The sequence below is a fragment of the Magallana gigas genome, chromosome 3 (genome assembly GCF_963853765.1).
Source record: "Magallana gigas chromosome 3, xbMagGiga1.1, whole genome shotgun sequence".
NCBI classification, from domain to species: Eukaryota; Metazoa; Mollusca; class Bivalvia; order Ostreida; family Ostreidae; genus Magallana; species Magallana gigas.
Window position 1 is genome coordinate 16,754,902 of NC_088855.1, and position 22,283 is coordinate 16,777,184.

Sequence of the window (22,283 nt, forward strand, 5' to 3'; positions counted from 1 at the left end):
TTTCAGATTTAGATTGTCATGTTGTGAATTTTGTATTTACTGCCACCCAGTGAATTCAAACTTTACAACAGGACAGATGTGTTTTTTTTTCTCTTTGATGTCGCTTGGTGCGTGTTTTGATATTCAAGTTTTTAAGTTAGTTGTTTGAGTTTCTGTCGACAAAGGGGAAAATATCAAATAGAGCTTGATTTATAAGTACAATTACAATATCATCAGATATATTAAAATTTTCTTGTAGCAATTACTACTAGCTAGTTTTTCTCACTTCTCGTAGCCACCTAATAGCAGTCTGTTACTAGTAGCAGCTATTTTACCAATGTAATATCAAAGGCCAGTAGTATTCCAAGGCAAGCCACTTAATATGTATAATTGCTGCAAATTCCGATTATTCTTTGAAAAAAAATAAAAGTCATCCGAAATAGTGCTTTTAATATACATGTACTATTTTGCTAAAAATATTTATGATAGATTAGTTGAACCACGAAGTAGTTTATTACTGGTTTCACAAGTGGATTGCATTGTGCATGCAATCTTAACTTATCTTAATCTTTTTTATATTTTTATGTGCTACTTTTACCAAATACAAATATTAAAATAATGTAGTCCAAGTTATTATTTTTTTTCAGCAGTAAATTTTAAAGTGTCTTTTGAGTTTATACTTGTTTGTCTGATCAATGAAATCAGAATTAACAGATAAGTTGAATCAGTACTTTCGAACGAGTCTCTACGAACAAAACTAGTGTTCATGTTAACAAAGTTTTAATTTGGCCGAAATTCTAGTTGACACTTATCTGCGATTTTTCATCAACAACGAATATTATGCCAATTCTTATCACTCAATTTTTTCATGTAAGTCTTCATAGTTTTGATACGCGTAAACAAAATAATATTGCAGGTCTAAACTAATTCATTATAAATACGTTGCATAAAGAGCAGAAAAATGCCACCAAGAGAATGACAGTTCGTCTAAATATGTTTGCTGGTTTACATTTGTCCAAACTTGCAAGATAAATAAAAATCAGCATACAAAAATAATATGTCTTAACGATCTCTTGCTTACCTTAACATTAAACATTACAAATGGTTGAATGCATCAAATTGTGACACACCGCATCAGTTACAATAACAAATTATAAAGTAATATTGACAAAATAAAATCAATTAGAATTAATCAGTAGACATTTTTTTAGCCACTGCCAGGTGCTTTACATTTTACTGGATAGGACTGTTACCTTTTGTGCAGACTTTTGATAGTATTTGGTATAAATGTAACTGGTAATACCGCTTCTCTCTCATACCCTGATCACTTCATATAACAAGATGTGGAAATGCTTGGTCCTCATTGCTGTGTTTCTTGTCTTCCTCCAAGGTAAAGGTTTTGCTATCAGAATTATTTGAATCGACAGTATTTCAATTATTTGACTGTAATATTGTTTAAACTGTGGCAATATCGTCCTTTTTTATATTCTTTCTGAGAGTGAAACATTTAGCTACCTGATGGAATGAAATTAAAATTTTAAATTGTTACCTTAGTTTCAGAAACTGAAGGATGGTGTGGTCGTCCTCCAGGTAAGAAATGAAAATTAAGATTAAACAAAATGAAACTAAAGGAACAATAAGAGGGAACAGTGATTAATGAGGGTTCGACATGACTACCTTCTATGCGAACAAAAAACCCACTTGAACTAATTTAATTATTCCATAAAGAATTAAAAAGAAAGATAAAAATTGATAAAAGGGGGACATTATAAAAAAAAATCATGACTATGTACTTTAATCTTTTTTTCAAGGTTATGCCCATTCCAAAACTGTTTGCGAACACAAACAACTGCATTTACGTTGTGGGAGACATAGACGAATCCATGTGGTATCTTCAATGTATGGGCGAACTAATAGACATACGTGTGGACATGGGCGTGTAGGGACTACAAGTTGCAAAGCAAGGCATGCGTCTTTTAAAGTTAAAAGAAGATGCAATGGGAAACGATCCTGTCGTATCAGAGCTTCTAACGGTGTATTTGGAGATCCATGCGTCGGAACCTTTAAATACCTGAAAGTTCGCTATCAGTGCAAACGTCCGCGTGAGTAGAATGTAGTATCGAAAAAAATCAAGTTACAAATTCAATTATGTTCTATAATTACATTTTTGGCCACCAAATCTTCCCATATATATTAATATTTGCATTTCCAAGAGAAACATCTTATTAATTTTGCCCAACTCTGAGCTTTGTTGCTACAAGTAATTTTAGCCAATACAAATACCTGAATCAAAATTATTCTAATGAGTCCAAGTTCATTTGCAATGAAATAGAACAACAGATTGCGTTAAAGGTTCTTTATTCAATGAACCAAATTTTGAATTGTTTAAATTGAGAACAAAAAATTAAACAAAATAAATTATTAAATAAAATGACAAATCACTAGTAATTTGCAAAGGTGGGGTAAAAAACTTCCACAACTGAAAGACCTTGGTCTTGAGCAACCCCACTAAAAAAAACCATTTAGATTCTGTTAAATTATTCCATAAAGTATTAAATAGAGAGATAAAAATTGATAAAAGAGGGACATTATAAAATAATCATGACTATGTACTTTAATCTTTTTTTCAAGGTTATACCCATTCCAAAACTGTTTGCGAACACAACCGGTTGCGTTTACGTTGTGGGAGACACAGACGAATTCATGTGGTCTCTGCAATGTATGGGCGAACTAATAGACACACGTGTGGACATGGACCTATAAGGACTACAAGTTGTAAAGCAGGGCATGCGTCTTTTAAAGTTAAAAGAAGATGCAATGGGAAACGATCCTGTCGAATCAGAGCTTCTAATGGTGTATTTGGAGATCCATGCGTCGGAACCTTTAAATACCTGAAAGTTCGCTATCAGTGCAAACGTGAGTAGAATGTAGTATCGAAAATAAATCAAGTTAAAGATTCAGTTATGTTCTATAATAACATGTATCAACTTTTTATTGAAAAAAATATTTCTGATCATGATACTTATTATTGTTGATAAGTATATTTGAGCCTTTATAATTTCAATATCTTCAAAATATTACAATCACGTTCGTTTCTAATTCAATGAACACTTAAATTTTGAAACCACAGTAAAGTTGATAGAGATTTAGTTATTATTTATTCATAAAATTTATATTATCATGCATATATGAAGCTTAACTTCTCTTCATATTTACTTGTAGGTAATCACCGTGGCTGAGCAAAGGAAGAAATAAGGTGGTTAAAAATTTAAAAAGAGTATTTCTTAAATAATACTTACCTCTTTTTTAAAATAAAAGAAGTGATAGCAATTTTTTGCTTGTTGTTTTCATTTGAACTTGTTTGTTCAACTCATGTCACAAGAATTATGCATATATCCAATTCTTTTGCGGTTTTCTTTGTATAAATAAAGATCAAGGGGCGTTCATTTAGATATGCCTAAACAAAATGCAATAGGTCTCCAAACTAATACCTTAATTTAAAAATGTTTTTTATTTGTTTTATGAAGTACGCAGATTTCATATGATTGAAACTGCTTACTGTTGAGTGTTGACATAACATAACATTTTGGATTTCCCAACAGATTATTCTTTTTTCTAATTAAGGAAACGACAAGTAATGTCGATATCAATGCGTTGAAAATATGATCATGTTTTGATCCTTTAAACTCGCGACAAAAGTATAAATAGCTATGTTAAGTGTCAAAAGAAAAACAAGACTTATCTTTTGACTTTTACTTATGAATATGAATTTTCCATTATTGATATTTCGATCATGTAAAACGATATCACTCAATTTTTGTACTAGCTCTCGTCTTTTAAAAAAGATAAGGAACTTTTGTTCAATCTAAATCATCTGATAATATATCGTTAGAAAGTAAAACAAAAATTAAAGTTTTGTTTCACCGAAATTAGGTTTTTGAAGTTCATATTAAAATTGGCACAAATAAATTTACAATTATCGACGATACCCTACACATGTAAATATAACATGCATTTTAATGAAAAATGTCAACTTTTTAGAAAAAGAAACGTGTGAAATTTTGAGCATATCAGAGCATAAACTTAAAGAAAGTACACCACAATTATTAGGGTCTTTCGTCTTCAGCGGAAGACCCTACTTTTATTCTATTGTTTCTTTTTCACTTTTCTTATTATTCTTTTTATTCTTTTTTAGGGTCTTCCGTCTTCAGCGGAAGACCCAACTATTATTCTATTGTTTCTTTTTCACTTTTCTTATTATTCTTTTTATTCTTTTTTTGTCTTACAAATTTTGTGCAGGCGATTTCTCGAAGATGGCTCATTCGATTTTTTTCAAATTTTGAGGGTTGATGCGTCGGTATCTGAAGTTTGTACCGCCGTTTCAATTTTTTGATAATCACTTCCGGTCGGAAGTTATCGTCCGTTTACGATTTTTAAAAGTCAATTTAGTTGGCTAGAGATCTAAAAAAACGAATAAAGATATAAGGCTGAAATTTTCAGTGAAGATAGACATCCACTTAACCTGTTGCAACATGGTCATAAAATCGTCCGCCGTCACTTCCGGTCGTCACCGGAAGGAAAGTTAAAAAATCGGTTTTTTTCAACTTTTTGCTTTATATATATTTTTCTAACGGGTTGATAGAGACTCTTTTACTCATTAAAAATATGTAATTTTTTTTTAAATCGATTGATGCGTTCCCGAGATATTAAGCATCAGATTCCTGAAGCGAGAGTCCGATTAGCTCAGTCGTTACAGTGGTGGACATGTGCCCAGGCGACCTGGGTTCAAGCCCTGGGTGCCGAATTTTTTTTTCCCTAATTTTTTTGGCGTTGATTAACAATTTAGTCTTAAAAGTGAAGGATTTTATCTCATTTACTCAAAAATCGGACGGAAGACCCACTCGTTGCTCGCAACGAGAACGATCTAGTCTTGATTCTATTATTCACAATGAACATGCTTGTTATGTCAAAAATGACGATGTATAATATAATATAATGTTCGATAATTCGGCGTTCATTGGTAAAGGGGGCGTCGCGATCATGTATAAGAAATCTCTAATGTATTCTGTAAAAGAAGTGACATGTTATAATACAAGACGAATTATAGGAATTCAACTCAATGATTATTCTGGTAACATACTACATAATTGGTGTATATTTGCCATCTCATAGTAATATTGATGCGTACACGCAAGAACTTAACGCAAGAGCATACTTGAAAATCTATACAGTCACATAGTATTCGTGTACGGGTACGGTACAGTTATTATTGAAGGTGACTTCAACGGCAGTTAAGTTGATTCATGTGATACAAACCTGATTTAGGCATATTTATTTTCTGAGTTTGTCTCAACCTTGACCCAAATGATCATAACTTTAACTGATCTCAATTTAGGGATGTAGCATTGTTTTAGAAAAGTGGCGGAGAATAGAAATCTTATCTAAAAAATCTTGACATGCAAAAAAAAAAGCACGGACGATTTCTAAATTCATAAAATTCCTAATCCGTAAGGGGGAGGGGGTGGAATCGCGTAGTATAACTATAAATCCATCGTTTAATTATCTTGCTTTAACTTCAATTGTTTATATAATCCCCAAAAGTGCAGGGGGGGGGGGGGCTCAATTATTGTTATCGTTCATTTTTTAGAACATCTACGATGTAAATAATTTATGACATATGTTTTTTCAGCTGTTGCTCCTAGTTCTTACTCAAAGTAGTCGCATGTCTAGATATGTCTCTTATTATCTTACCAGCTTCAATACTAACAGTGCGGACATAGACCAGGTACTCTTCTCGAGTTATGCTGTCCACTATAACGCTACGTAAATATTTATTCGAGGCTATCATTATTTCTCTCTTAGAAACCTTCAAATGTACGTATTCATGAGATTATCGACCTATTATTACAAATATGCATTATCTTGGCGAAAACTTAGTAAATGAGATAGGTAGAGTTTCGGTTATATTTTGAAGAGTTTTTTTTAAAGTGCTCTTTTAACTATTACAAAAAGTTTAAATGTAACATTTATTTTCGCAAAAAAATCTTAACATTTAAAAATCTATAAATCTGATTAGACTTTCACAAGAGTAACTTTGACACCATGAAAACTACATTTTCCCGTACTTTTCATAAAAATGAGTAGAAGACACCGATTTTCAAAAGTATTTTGAAAAGAAAACCATGTCCGCGGCCGTCGCTCATGATAAAATTTACAAAATACCTTTAACATGTGATATCACATGAAATATATTTATATAGTTTTGGGCTGCGGACATATTTTCACACAAAATTTAGTGTATTTTTTTTCGTCATTTTTTGTAAGTAAATCTTAGAAAAATGTAATAATGATGAAGTCTTTTGAAAATATAATAAAAGTAAATTACATATCTCTGTATACAGAGGTGTGTTCAAGATGGTATCCGTGTTTTCAGAAAATATAAACATCTTTTGAATATTAAGGCATATATTGAAAGAAACTGTGCCTTCTTCTTTTTGTTTTCATCGTGAGTTCCTAGTCTCCATTGTATTCAATATACAATAATATGGCATATCTTGGCTTGTCAAAGATATGCAAATATATCCAAGGACCTATAAATAGAATTTATGTTTTTCCGGAATTTTTCCGGTTGAATATACTCGCTTTAAAATTAGGCCTCTTTTTGCCTCATTTCTGGATTATTCTTGAAACTGGTAAGACTTTTTTTAATTCTCTGTAATAAAGTATACTCTTTAGATTAATTTACCCTCCCTTCCTCTCCCATTTCCTTTGCTTAGAACCACATACTGCTTTTCTTTACATTATTTTTTTCAGGTCAATTATCATAACCTTTGTGATACCTTCAGTTCCGGTGTGACACCCACATAATCTTTGTGATACCTGCAGCTCTGAACAAAAAAATCGTCGCAGTGACACTCGTTCTATTCCTGACATTGTCGTTGATTTATGGCGCTATCGTCGCACCCCAACTCCAATGGAAGAGTGCAATCATTCAAATTATCATAGGATACAGTTTTTTACTGTCAATATAATGTGTTTATAATGCTGTTAATGTGTGTGTTTAAAATGCTGTGTATTCATGCTTGTGCATTCGCGCATATACTTGCTGCACAAGAACTTTGACAATTTTAATGTGTTTTGAACTTTGAAACTTGTGCATTTGCGTTTACCTATTCGCACAAACCTTGTGTAAAACTTTGTCATTTGTATGTCTGTGCATTTGCACTTACCCACTGTATAGAATATTATATTTTGTGACGTTTGTGCATTTGCGCTCACCCACTGCGCAATGAGCCTATTGATGGGCCGTCACGTATTGTTGTATTGTTTGAATTGTTGTGAGGCAGCCCATTGGTAGCCTAAAGTCACTGCGGCCAGTAACGCCAAACCATAATAAAGTATTTAGTCCTAATCAATCTCTCTTAGTTTATTCATCAGGTATCTTGGATAACGTTGCTTATTTGTTTATGAATAGAATATTAGGTAACCATATATTGTACGTTTACATGCAGGTGTCAATATCCATCTAGATATGATGCAGCCTCAGTATTTCCTTCACCTTTAAGTCAAGATGTGACAAAGTACTTAAATATGATTCATACAGGACACATTGCTTATCATACAGTTTAACAATTAAAGTAAAAAAAAAAACAATGTCCCACGACATTTGACAGTCGTATGAACATTTTACTTTATCTTAAACACAAATTGAGTTTAGATTTTTCAAAATTTATTTTATTAAATGTCAAAAATGATCAATTTGGAGGTTTTAGATGCTCCGTTAAAATATAAATTTAAATATTGAGTAACAAGCGAGTTACAAATGTTATGATTATTTGTTTTGTTAAGGGGGATGTGCGAACATTTCTTGAACTGGCTTGTTTCTGCCCAAAACTGATGCCAAAAGACATAAAAACAATAAATATGAGATTCTACATGATGTTTTGTATGCAAATTATGCATACAAGAACAGGGCAATGCCTTTTTAATCACTTAAAACTGCACAGCTACAGTTTTGACGATTTAAAACTTTGAAAAAATATAGAAGGGGTTCCTTAGTGTCCTCTCTACTACCATTTGTTGAGAATACGTTTGAATCTAGTATATTTTGTAACTTTGCCTGAAAAAAGGGTACCCTTTTTATCAGTCAGCATTGGATCCACTTTTTAGAACAAGAAAAATCCAGTCTATACTTAGAATTTCTGTGTTTATGAAGACACATTTACGTTAGATTTTTATAGAAAAAAATAAATGTCAATTCAAAACAATCTGTGATGAATTTGATATACAAGTTTATACTTCTCTCATTTTTGTTAATTTGGGTGTGGGGGGGGGTCTTTAGTTCTTTATGTATAAATATATTTTGCAAAAAAGTAAATTCTTTTAAGAAAGGGGGTAGGTGTTCAAAAAAGCGGTTGTCTTAAATTGAAAAAGTAAATATCATATTTCAATGAAAATATATCTTAAATGTACATGTACCTTCACGGACACAGACAAGTATATCTTGTGGAAATTGATACTTTTTGACGCCCATTTTAAAAATAAGGTACAGCTGTATCCTACTTTGAGACAAAGTTACATCTTTTCTCAACAAATGGTTGTAGAGGGGACAACAAAGAACCCCTTTCATATTTATATCAGATTTTTTTTAAATCTTCAAAAAAAATTCTGTAGCTGCGTAGTTCGACTGTTGTTCTAAGTGGTTAAAAGCATTATCTTGTTCTTGTATGCATACTTTTCAAACAAAATAGCATAGGACTTCGTATTTATTGCTTTTATATCTTTTTGCAACAGTTTTGGTGAGTTTCTGGCAAAAACAAGCCAATACAAGAAATGTTAACATTCTTATCCCCAAATCTACAAGATAGCGGAACATCCCCTTAACAAAGTCTGTGTTCACATCTGTGTGGTTAAGGTAGAATTTCAATCTAATGTCGCTTTTGTGATTTATGAAAGTATCTATTAACACAGTTCATCAGTTTATCTTGTTAGCCTTGAGTCATTTTTTCAAAGAAATTGTAATTTTTATTACTTTACAATATTAGTAAACAAATATGAGACTCCAGCTTTGTTTACATGACATGGACTTTTTTCCTTCGTATCTCGCCTGTAACTTGACTTCTAACATTCAAATTTTCGTGAATCGTTCAAAATACACAAGTAAATCATTTTATACTAAAAAAATGAAAATATCATGTTCATAGCTTTCTTCAATTGGGTCTCGGTCCTTTTAATGGTCTGTCGAAAATATGTGAGGCCATAACTCTTGTTTGTTGTGTTTAGAATGATGCCACAGTCAAAGTATAAGATCGTGTGTTAATTGTTGTGGCGTCACAAACAGGCTTTAATGTTCACATGTATATGTGCATGTTTGTCTTTTGTTTCAGTACCACTATTTTATAAAATCTCTTAGGACATTCATATTTATCTTAAATGCAGCTATGGCAATGATACGTATCAATTTTTGCGGTGTTAATAAAACTTAAACCATTATAAAATCTAATTTTAGGCCATCTGTTACATAGATCACGTAATTCAAGAACAACATTACACCCTGTTTTACACATTTGGTTGTATTATAAAATTGAGAATCCATTTTTTTTTAAAAGAAGCAGGTTGTTTTTCATTGATTAAAGCAACATCGATAGATGGCTTTTCTTTATAATATTCGAATTTTTTGACAGGGTTTTTGTTTAGATGTAGATGCACCATGTGTATCTTTAGTTAACATTTAAATTAATGTTGTGAAAAACAATATGAATACAATAAATCAATATAATTAGGTAGCTGCATTATTTTAAAACAAGTGTTGAAACTCTGTAGATCACATTACGTGTTCAAATAGCCAACCCACGCATACTGCGTGCCTGCCTACATCTTTCATTCGTATATTTTAATATGTTTCTTTTGAATTTTGTCCTTATGTTCACTTAGAATTTTTTTTAACAGATTAATTAATGAAATGCAGACATCAATTTTTTTTAGTTCTTGCAATAAACAATAATTTAAATTAGATCCTAACTTTAAATTACTTTTTCAGTATTTTTACCTTTTTTTTCACTCTTCATTTCGTAAGAACCTACATGCATGAACTATCAAGTAAACTGTAAACCTTACCTAAAAAATTGCGTGTAGATATTTTCAATTCTCAAAACCATTTAATACGTTCTTAGTCCGGGAGATGAAACACAGATGAGACAACCATATTAACATGTTTTTTTAGTTTGCTCCCGCGATAAAAAATTTAGTACCACAAACTTTGTTGACAAAAATCTTTTAGTTTAACGAATTGTTATGATTTAACGAATATTTTTAACATATCAAATTGCTTATGATAGTTTGAATGTCAGTGGCTTAGCCACATTGAACACGTGCTTACAATTTTTTTGTCAATAATTATTTTTAAAAACATTGTAATTTTCAACGGCAAATCTTGACAACATAGTGTAGGAACCTAGTATGCTGAAACATTCTAAACAGGTTCGCAATAGTAGTTGGCTTTTCAAAATATTGACTGAGTTATAAGTTCACGATTTTTATCCATACAGTACGAACTAGATGCCGTCATTAGACAGTAATACCTGCAACAAGTGTTTGCCCCTAAATAACACTGTTTTGTACCAGTGTAATAATGCCGGCTTTAGATTTGCTTCTGTGTGCCTACATGTACATCATCGTGTGCACGGATTTAGAGAAAGGGTCCAGACCCTCCCCCCCCCCCCCCACGAAAGTTCATTTATATCAATAGTAAACCTAAGTGATCTCCCTTTGCTAGCATACTGTATCGTCATCTTTTTATGTTTAAATAAGCTTATTATCGTTACATATCCTATCGCATTTGTAAAGTTTTTGTCATTTTAATTGCAAAAGTTATATTTTTTCATTTGTCAGACTTGCACTATTGAGTTGACCCCATATTGACCCTGTAACAATTTCGTGTTAAATTTGTGTATTACATGTAAATAAGTGTAAAGACTTATCATTTCATTTTTATGTAAGTTATAATAGCGAGCGCAGCTCGCCGGCGCCCAGCGCCGGAGCGAAGCGAGCTCTACCGGCAAGGCATGTGTGAATAGAAAATTCGGACAAGTTGCACATTCATTCAACGGATTTTTTTGGCGTCAGATAATCGGACCAGTAATGCATTGTTTTAATCGTCCCAGTAGTTCCCTGTAATCATGGCAATTTTTATCACTTCACACTCTCACGAGAATCAGCAAGACAATATAAAAACAATAACAATTTATACGACATACAGTCAATGCTACCTCTAAAGTTCACGTCAGTACACTCTCAATCAAAAATAATCGAGTGACGTCACAAAGGTTTACACATTGATCCGATAGATTTTTTCGGCGTCAGTAAATGTTGACCCACAATTCATAGTACCAATGGTTTCAAACTTCACGTTCAGAGTACAACTTTTGAGAAGCAAATGTGTGTAATGTGTAATGTTAAGAACATCATGCTTTTTTAAGTGAATAAAACAGTATACTTCGCGTACTTTTATTTCTATGGGGAGTTTTAAAGAGTCATGCGACACTTAACCAACGTCAGCTTTGACGTCACAATAAGCACTGATAAGGGGAAATTACTCTAATTGAAGTTATTGTAAATCTGCTAAAATGACCAAAATCCTCTCAAAACCTTGCGAAGACTAGCTAAAGAACAGCTGAAGAATAAGGACATTTCTTCACATACAGGAAACAGTTATAAATTGCACTCATTTGGATGAAGGCTCACATTTATTTTATTCACTAAAATTACGGTAAATTCCTGGAACGTACACGTAGTGCTCATCGCCTTTTTTTAAAAGAGGGTTGGTGGGTGGATAGGTAAATGGCAGCCTCATCCAAATAATCTTTGCAAGCAAAAAGAAAAAAAAATCATGAAAATTCTAATCCTTCAGCTCTTTAGCAGTTCAATGGTTTCTTTATTTTCACTTCCATTTATTACTTGCAGAAGGGGGGACATCATGTTCTTTTAATATGATAAGCAAATTTTTTTTAAGCGTAAATTTAAAAAAAAAATAACATTATTTTTTTTATAAGTGGAGGGGGCAACTCCATGATAAGTCGATTTTCTATGTGTAATATGAAAAAAAAAATTTAACATTGGGGGGGGGGGGGCTTCTATGATAATTCAATTTTTCAATGGAAGTTTAAGAAAAAATGTCTACTGCAAAATAGGGGATGAAGTGACATACGTTACAATCACTTTAAAAGAGGAGATGGAGGCAATGAACATTTATATTAAAATCTTTATTATTCAACAACATTGTATTTGAGACGGAACTATTGTTCTATTTATAAATAAATAAATAACAAAGTCTTATAAACTGTGAATAATGTAAATTTACTGAAAAAAATAGGTATGTTTTATTTTATTTTGCAATCAAATTTATTTACGTTGTTAATTTTATTTTCATTGATTTATCATAATTTATTGTTTGATCACATGCTGCGCTCGCCCCAACGGTCGCACCGTAAAACATATTAGGAAGGAAGGGGTCTTTCTTTCTTAATGTATTATAATGCATCAAATACAATGTAGTTCATGACCCTATGGAATTGTTCTGACCCCATGAAACCATCCTCACAATGTGAGGGGCCCTGAGTCCACTCGTGGCCACGAGTGGACTCAGGACTACTGACATTGTGAGGATGGACCAATGATTATTAATTAATTTCTCATTGTAAGAGAGTCCATGATGAATAATTTTCTCTTCCCCAGTTTTCTTGGTATCAGTTCCTGTTTACAATTTGTACGAGTTTTTTATTTAGATCGATATCGTTCTTATCTAGTCACGGTTGTACAATGTACTTTAGTAAAAGAAAGATGCTGAAACATTACGTAAGAATAATCAAGACCAAACACCTTTTAAATCTTGTGAATTTTTGTCTACTTTAAAACTTAAACAAACTCTATTTATACATGAAAGTTTTGAATTAGTCTGTCCTCCTTGAACATTTGTACTCTTTTTTGTCATATTTTTTCTCTAATTTGTATTGTACATGTACCTCTGACTCTATATCTACATTTGTAAATGTACATGTAGATGTACCTCTTGTACCGTCACATTGACGGTTTGAGTGAATAAATTGAATTGAAATAATTGAACAAATGGTTGAATGCATTAAATTTTTAAAATTACAAATTGTAAAGTATTATTGACAAATTAAAATCAATTATGGTAATAAGTAGACCATAATCAATTATGGGCAATAACTAGACAATTTCCTAGCCACTATCAGGTGCCTTAAATTCTACTGGACAGGACTGATACCTTTTGTGCAGATATTTGATAATATTTGGTATAAATGTGATTAGTAAGACCAGTTGCCAAGCTCATAGCCAGTTCAATTCACATAACAAGATGTGGAAGTACTTGGTCCTTATTGCTGTGTTTCTATTCATCCTGCAAGGTAAAAGTTTCAAAACATATTTTTGCTCATAATTTGATATATCTACAATAATTCTAGAACTATAATTTTTTTAATGTTACAGGTTGAATTGCTTTTATTGTCCTTCTTGATTTTTTTTTATATTGACCCATTAAACTTCTTGAATGGTTAAAATAATTGATAAATTCTAATTTTGACCTTGGTTTCAATACTTAATTTCAGATACTGAAGGAGTATGCAGACTTCCAGGTAAGAATACAGTATAGAATTTTAAAAAAAAAACACAAACCGGAATTTAATTTAAGTTTGTCTCGTGCAATCATCTAAATAGTCCCAATGAGCCTCTGCACTTTAAAAAGCACTTGAAATGATCAATTGCGAATAACAATTGAATGGCCCTAAAGGGGGGATGGATTTCCCTTTTTTGTTATTTTCTGTAGTACTTATTTCAAACTTTTTCGAATTTTCAGTTTGAACCTATCATTTTGCTCTTGTAGTTTTATTACTAATCTTCAAAGTCGGCGAAAACAACATTTTCTCAGTAAAATGGTATATTTTTGCATGGTTTATGGCCAAGATATCCTTCAGAATCAGTCTGCCCCTAAATAAAAGATAAAAGATAGGTGTTGTTCAAAGGAATAAATTAAGATAGATTTTTAGGGGCACCCTTGCAAAAAAAACGACCAAAATTTGGAAACTAATTTCCATAGTGGTCTATATTTACAACGAAGAGTGTAATTTCTAGATAGCTCAGTGGGTAAAACCATTAACTATGTAACATGTGATGTTTTTGTGCCCTAGTTCGATTCCATCTATGGGCATACTTATTCTTTTTAAAAATTAACGGAATTTATAGACACCTTTTCTTTTTACGCAGAATTGTGCATTTTGTATATCTAATTTCGATCTCCTTCCTTAAATGAACATTTGCTCTTTAAATTAAAGATATCGATGGAAAAAGTATACACTTAACTACATGTAAAAGCAATCATCGGGACTGTACCTTAGTGGAAGCACGCTTAGTTTGAGAACAAGAATCCTTCACTCTGTGTTACTCAAAACAGGTACCACGTCAAACAAAAACATGCCGAGCAAAAGCTGTTGCGTTTGCTTTTCCAGAACATCTATCAGAAATGGTACAATTGTGGTACTGCAATATAGCTTCGGTTCGTTCGTTGCAAAGAATTTGTGCATTGATGCAATCATGGCTCTTTGAAATCAACAAAATTCATCTTTTGGCTTTTGAGCTAATACTACGCAATCGGTGGATATTTTGCTTGAAACTGCGTCATTTTAACTTGTTTTAACGCAAGAAATAGATAGCTACGCCCTACTGAAAGCCCAAGCTCATGGTTCTATTTGTACCAAAAAGTCAAAGGGTTTGCAACTTTTAACATCGCGTCACGCTAGACTTTCGATAGTTGCATATATGTCCCTGGTTGTAAATGAATGCAGATAAAGAACACGTATCGTAGTATAGATAATCAAATAAAACAAGCGGCCATAACTCAAACTGCTCGGAGAATGACTGTGAAACTATTTTTTTTCAATCACTATACATGTACATTATGAGAACTAGAACCTAAGAGTTTACTGCGTATGGCCTAAAATCAAGAAGTGGAGCACCTTTTATAAAGACAGAAACCAATACCGGCCCTATAGGTCAATTCAATTGTTATTCGCAATAGATCCTTTTTAGAATATGGTTACTATAGTAAAAATGTTAGATGTGTTGGAATTTACACACACTTGACCACAAAAAATAGAAAAAATACTATGAAATGATCTCGACAATCAAATCTACCTAGAAACGAAATAGCAATTATTATTTCTTATTTTCAAGGAACAATCCAGACTGCTTGCGAAAATAAGGGAATAATTTTACATTGTGGGATGCACCAGGTACTGCACGTGTTCGATGCAATGTATGGGCGGGAGGATAAGCATACGTGTTCACGCTCCGGGAAACACAAGAGTACAAGTTGCACCGCAAGAAATGTACTCAAAAAGGTTAAAAGCAAATGCAATGGAAGACGCAGCTGTCGTCTCAGAGCACGGAACTCTGTATTTGGAGATCCATGCCACGGAACATTAAAGTACCTGAGAGTTCGTTATGAGTGCCGAAGAAGATGTAAGTAGTGCTTTCAAACTCTTGTTTACAAATGAGATACGTGGTATATTTCTTAGCATTGATATTTTCAAAATTTAAATAGTAAAGCTATTTTCTTTAATTATTCCATCTTAAGAATTTTATTGATGATGCATTATTTATTAAGATAATGATGACCTCTGTAGAATAATGACCGGGGGTCAGGGATGGGGTAATGGTAATTTGTAATGGTAATTGAGTGTAATTAATTACAAATTTTGATGTAATTGAAAGTAATGTGTAATTGACACATTTTTCAATTACATGTAATGGTAATTTAATTAATTACTTTCAAAAAAGGCATGTAATTCAAATTACTTTTCAATTACTTTCAATTACACTGATGAGTGTTGATAGGAATAAGAAAGCTGTCCACGATCCATTGTCCCCCACACTTCCAATAGTATAAAACAATACAAATACAAGATCAAATTAGGAAGAGTACTTAAATGCATTTAACTTTTATCAAATATACATGTATTTTTTTTTTTATACAAACTTATTCACTATCTAATAATGAGGTTCCTAATTTTAATATGTCAGATATGAATATCAATCTTTTTAATATTTATTAATTTTGATGGTACACTCAATATCTTTTACCTAAAACTTTTATTATTCTATAGGAACAATTAATGTTTCCAATTATTAATTGAGTTTGATTAAAAAATATAGGTTTATTTTACAAATAAAATCAATGTTATCTGAATTGTATAAACTATTAAGTCATGCTTTTTAATTGCCAGTTTGCCTAGAGATACATGTATGGCTTCAATAAGGTTTTTAAGTTTTTGTTGCCAAATCTTGGTGGGTTTTCTTAATGGCCAATAGACCATTAGGTGTGAATTGTGTTTTGATAGCAATTATTGTCTGCTCTCAACCCCAGATTTACCTAATAACCTGTATTTTTCCTATTTTTAAAGAAGAATTTAGTTGAGATAAATGTTTACTTTCAGTGTCCCAGAAAAGACTTGCCAATGTAGACATGATAGGAGTAGGTTAACGATCTCCGATCCTTAGCAATCTTTGATAACTTGGATTTTTTTTTATTTGTACCATAGATCTGCCTTTTATATCTAGACAAAGTCTTGTAGTGTTAATATTACACTTAACTCTTTAAAATACTGCTTGGCTTAATGGCTCCACGGAGACCTACTACATACAGGTTAAGGGGTTTGAACCACCGATGCACCAGTACAACAGTCTTTTCCTCTAATTTGATCTCAACTTGTATATTTATTCCATATATTTATCCATCATGGCCAAAGTTGCAAAAACTTCGTAAAATGCATGGATACCATAAAGAAAATCTCTTTCTATTTTATTTCATTTTAATATAAAGTTTGAACGATAAATAACATTTTAATGATAAAAAAATATACTTTGAGGCTGAGAATCGGAGAACCTTAAGGAATACTGAACAATTAATAATCATTAAATGAAACTGTAAACATGTGTAGGTGTTAATTGTTGCTAAATAATTACCGGTAGTAAATTTTCATGACAAAATTTGTACATGTCATATCTGCTTTAATTCAATAGATGTATTTTTCTCAAATGTAATGTGTAATTTAATTAATTACATTTGCGAAGTAATTGTAATTTAATTAATTACATTTGAAAATCCTTGTAATGGTAATGGTAATTTAATTGAAGGTTTTAAGCAAGTAATTGTAATTTAATTAATTACTTTCAAATGTAATTGACCCCATCCCTGCCGGGGGTCATTATTCTACGCTGAAAAATGACCCCGGTCATTATTCTACGTAGAAAAATGACCCTTTGGTCTCATGAATAAGTGTCATTCCATAAAAATTAGCAAAATCCTCATCAAGAAAAGTGACCCTGAAGAATAAAGGCCCCCTTAGAGATTAAAGTTGTTGAGTATATTTTATTTTTTTTGTGAAATAGTCTTTACAATATTTTAACTTTTACTGCAGTTTACAGAAATTAACAAAAATGAAATTCATATTCAAATAAACTTAAACTGAAAGAAGGGGTTTATCTCAGAAATCAAAAATCCTCCCGTTATAACAAGATACTGACGTATATAGGTATATGGTTTTCATCTTAGGGAGTTACATTTACATGTATATATCTCATTATAACGAGTGACAACACATTAGAATTATTTTGAGATACAAGACACTTTAAAACAAAATTCGGTTTATTGGCGATAAAAGAGTAGACTCGATATTGTTCATGAATTATACTTACATTGACGATTTTTCCCTACTACAAACTCCTGGGTATGCAAGTGCATCACCAAGAATTAATGATGAAACCAAAATTATTAAAAAGTTTACTCCACTGTTAGGCATTATAACCATAGTGAAGTAAGCAGCCACTTACAGCAGCCATTCAATAAGGAAATCGTCAAAGTACTGAGAGTACTCGAATCGAAAATATATTTTACTTTATCATCGGCATACTATAATTAGCATGAAGATGATTAATACATCAATAGTTTGTAAGAGCATTGACAACTTCGGAGGCAGTAAAAATCGTACGCTCAAGAACAAGGGAGATTTTAACTCCTCGGATTTACCTGGTGGTACCCGTACAGGCCAAATTTGGGACCAGGAAATAATAGCCCTTTAGGTCTCCTGCACTGTCCTGTAATTTGTTTGATTTACACTGTAAAGAAAAGAAGATAACGGCCCACCATTCACCACAATAGCGTTGTGAAGAGTTAAAAAAAATAGCTTGTGAGCTAATTGGACACATTTAGATATGACAAAAGCCCTCAGACCCTTGTTATAAATATTAAGAAACTTTCCATACTTAACGCGTGTGTTTCTAAGTTCGTGTCATCAAAATCAACGGGAATATTAACCTTCAAAATGAGCCCTTAACCCATATCAACGATTTTGAAATAATCACTTATTATATTCGATCAGCGTTTATTTTTCTATTTAAGATTTACTATAATCAGGTTCTCTTGACACATTTGCTCTAAAAAAAAAAGTATAATCATGATCACAAATACAACATTACAACAAATGTTTAGAATATCGATGTATATTTATTAATATTCTATATTTATTATTATTCGTAATATATATAAATATACATATATACATATATATATATATATATATATATATATATATATATATATATATATATATATATATATATATATATATATATATATATATATATATATATATATATATATATATATATATATATATATATATATATATATCGCATAGCCCCCTTACTCCGTCACTACCCTAACTCCGTCACTTTCGGGAAACTCCTCGCCGTTTGAAATCAAGTACGATTATGACGTCATATTTTACATGTCAAAAATCTTTAATCAAATGTCAACAATTTGCAACGGTTAAATTTAAGAATGTGTCAAAAAATAACAGAATTAAACCTTGTTCATTTTATGCACCATTAATTGAGTAAAATCAGCTAAATCCTTTTCACAGGTGCACTAAAATATCGATATTTCTGACTTGGGGGCCCATTCGATGATTTACGGTGGTCAGTCATTTTTAGATAGGTCAAGATGAAACATTTTACATGTAATACATATTTGATTAAGGTTATTAATACATTTTTTTCAGTCCGCAATAGCCTTTATGCACTACTCTTGATGATAACGTCAAATCGCTCATGCCGATACTTTTGCCTTATACAGGGTATAGATATATCCGGTATATCGTAATTAAGAATGTGCTACATTTCTAAAAATGTAATAAATAAATAATATAATAAGTTATATATTAATTAATGATATAAAATATTTGAAATATGTAAGGACATAAATCAAACGGCATCCATAAATACTGAAAAGGCCATTGTGATTGCTGTTACATGGACCCGTTTTTATTCTGGCGATCATTTCATTTCGTTGAAATTAAATATAATTTAAACTGTATGCACCATTTTTACTTATTATAACTTGGCCTAGATACAAATTGAGTTTTAACTAAATTTTTAATGTGTCTTCATTCCCTGCCATATCATAGAGCATGTGGGTGACGGAGTTAGGTTCATAAGATATAATAGGCACGCGTGATAAACGTCGTATTCAGAGGGCTAATTTGAATAAAAATAAAATTATTTTTATTAATAATTTTATAAATTATATTGCTTCAAATTATATTTAGTGATTGCAAATGATAAAAACCACAAAAAATAATTTACAGAGAAACGCGAAAGGTTTTCTGCTTATGGTGACGGAGTTTGGGTACTCGGGGATATATATATATATATATATATATATATATATATATATATATATATATATATATATATATATATATATATAACGAATAAGTCCTTGGTATAGGTAACGATATAGAAAAAGGTTTTCAGTAGACGATAACACAATAATCCATTTCTCTCAAATTTAATCTAGAGCGCTTTCGCCTGATCGGCTCTTCAGTGGATTTCAAATTGTAACAGAAATACCAAACGTTGACGTCGTTATTATGACGTCATAAATAGACAACGTCACGAACAATGTAAACAATATTTGGAGATGGCGGCAAATATTTTTTACAAACACATGTAAACGTAGTAAAATATGTACAATTGATATTGTTTTAAAATAAGACATGATTAAAATGAATTGTTTACACTGTTCGTGACGTTTTCTACTTTATGACGTCATAATAGGGTATAGTCCACTAATGCATTTTCCATAGGCGGTAATGTTAACGTTATGGTTCATAGCTCCGGCCCTAATTTTCGTTCAGCAACGAGGGACCTCTTGAATGAAAGCTCATCAAATTGTCTCTTTCCTGTTAAAATTTCGTGGTTGGAAGTCAGATTCGTTTTCCGGCAAAATGCATCTGTATTGAAAAACTCTGGAAATGAAAGTAAAAGTAGGGAATTTCTCAGTTTGGAAAGGGTGCACATCAAACAATTTCATTTCTTTTCTTCAAATGATAATTCAATTTTGACACTTGTTTTTAAAATTGCAAAGCTCCTTTCTGACATGTGTCAGCATTCTGATTTAAAATGTCCCAATTAATGTATATACACTCTGCAAGTATAGGGACTATTTTGCTTAAAGGCGCTACTATGTTGTCCTACCGATTCTAAAAATAGTTAGTTCGTTAATTATCACACAATTTTATTCCTCAATTTGTTTTTCATTTGTTTTCTTTTTTAAACACGGAATGGCTTTGCAAGAGTACCACCATCGGCACAGACTTCTAAACGCACACGTGCAGACCTGGCAATTTGTTACCGATGCAATTGTAATATCGCGATATATAAAGTTAAGCAAGCTGTGCATACATTTTGTAAATGAAATATTGTCCTTCATTAAAAAAGCGATATAATGTGTTGTTAAGAATAATTCATGGTAAGAATCAAGTACAGTTCAGCAGATTTCTACTAAGTGCAGCGTTATTTTCCGCTAAATGTCGACGAGAGAAGAGACATAACTGTTAACAGTCGATCTGAGGCAATGTAACTGTGTTTGTGTGTGTGTTTGCTACGGATATGAAAAACTATACACCGCTTTTTCTTTACAAGTTCGGTGTTTACAACTTCAAAATCAACTGAACAGAGTGAAAATTCCAATAATTTTAAAGTCAGATACCTTGTCGAGATACTGGGTAACCAATTTTTATTCATGTTTACAGCGGGGGTCATTTTTCTTCACGTTTAATATGAAGAAAAATGACTTCTGGGTCTTTTTTCTTAAAAAAAAACAATTATTCTACAGCAAAGGGGGGGGGGTCATTATTCTACGTCAATAAATGACTCGCGATCATTTTTCTACGGGGGCATTATTCTTCATTACACCGGCTACAATTTCTACAGAGTTGGACATATAAGTCATGATGATATTATTGCAAGGGAGAGCTTTGATAACGGCGCATATTACTAAGCAAGCTAAAATATACGCTATTATTGTGATTTCCCTTCTTTTGTGAACATTCAAGTTTGTTGATAGGCTCTTTTAAAAACTTCTTTCATTATATTTGTGATTAACATTCAATGACTGTCTATGAAACCACAGTAAATTTAAAAGAAATCTCATTATAATTCATAATTATAGTTTATAAATAATTTTATCATATTAAACTACACTTTTTTATATTTTACAGATCGTTTCCGTCATGGCTGGTGGCACGGTTAGTAAGAAAGTGACGATGAAAAATAACTGAAAATTAAAAAAAATGTTAAGTGATTGTAATTTTTGTTTCTTGTTTTCTTAACAAGAAATTTTCTTGATTCAATTCAAGTTACCAGTACTTGGCAAAGGGCTTCAGCGATATCTGCCCAGTCTAATCGACTGATCTCATACTTGTGCTTTATTTTGAAAGTTGTGCGGACTCAACCGACATTTTACCCTATAGCCAACCCTACTAGTTAAATCTGTCAGTAAAATTTTTCCATCAATTAATGACACAAATTATTGGTTTCTGCAAACCCATTAAGAATATATTTATTAAGCATTTACAACTGTTTGTATAAGAAGGCGTTACCCAAATCAACGTAAGCAGGGTTTGGTTATTATTCAACACTTTATTATATTAATTTTTTTACACATATGCTTAATAACCAAATTGATACCAAAAAAGCTTTCTGTCAAAACTAGGAACTGGCCTTCAAAATATTTTATCTCGTATTATTTAAATTCAGTGTATATTTCCCCTAATTATATTTTGGAAATTTGCGACGTTCAATCTATACTACTATATTAAAATAATAGACTCGAATTTTTGGGCTTGAATACCGAAAATTAGAAGAGTACTGTCTTTTTTTCTATATTT

The 22,283-nt window shown here is 31.8% G+C and overlaps 1 protein-coding gene across 1 annotated transcript; it reads left to right on the forward strand.

The window, feature by feature from the left end:
• The first annotated feature begins 1,240 nt into the window (after window positions 1–1,240).
• LOC105329071 (rhamnose-binding lectin-like) lies at window positions 1,241–21,698 on the forward strand. Its single transcript, XM_011430226.4, has 8 exons — window positions 1,241–1,369; window positions 1,534–1,569; window positions 1,791–2,081; window positions 2,611–2,895; window positions 13,260–13,403; window positions 13,605–13,631; window positions 15,226–15,513; window positions 21,615–21,698. Exons 1-8 carry the CDS (start codon window positions 1,321–1,323, stop codon window positions 21,644–21,646), a joined length of 1,152 nt encoding a protein of 383 aa, XP_011428528.3. The 5' UTR covers window positions 1,241–1,320; the 3' UTR covers window positions 21,647–21,698.
• The last annotated feature ends 585 nt before the right edge of the window (window positions 21,699–22,283 follow it).

Coding starts and splice junctions, on each gene's coding strand:
- LOC105329071 (XM_011430226.4), top strand. CDS start 1,321: ATGTGGAAATGCTTGGTCCTCATTGCTGTGTTTCTTGTCTTCCTCCAA. Junction 2,896..13,259: donor AGTTCGCTATCAGTGCAAAC/GTGAGTAGAATG, acceptor CTGGACAGGACT/GATACCTTTTGTGCAGATAT. Junction 13,404..13,604: donor GTTTCTATTCATCCTGCAAG/GTAAAAGTTTCA, acceptor ACTTAATTTCAG/ATACTGAAGGAGTATGCAGA.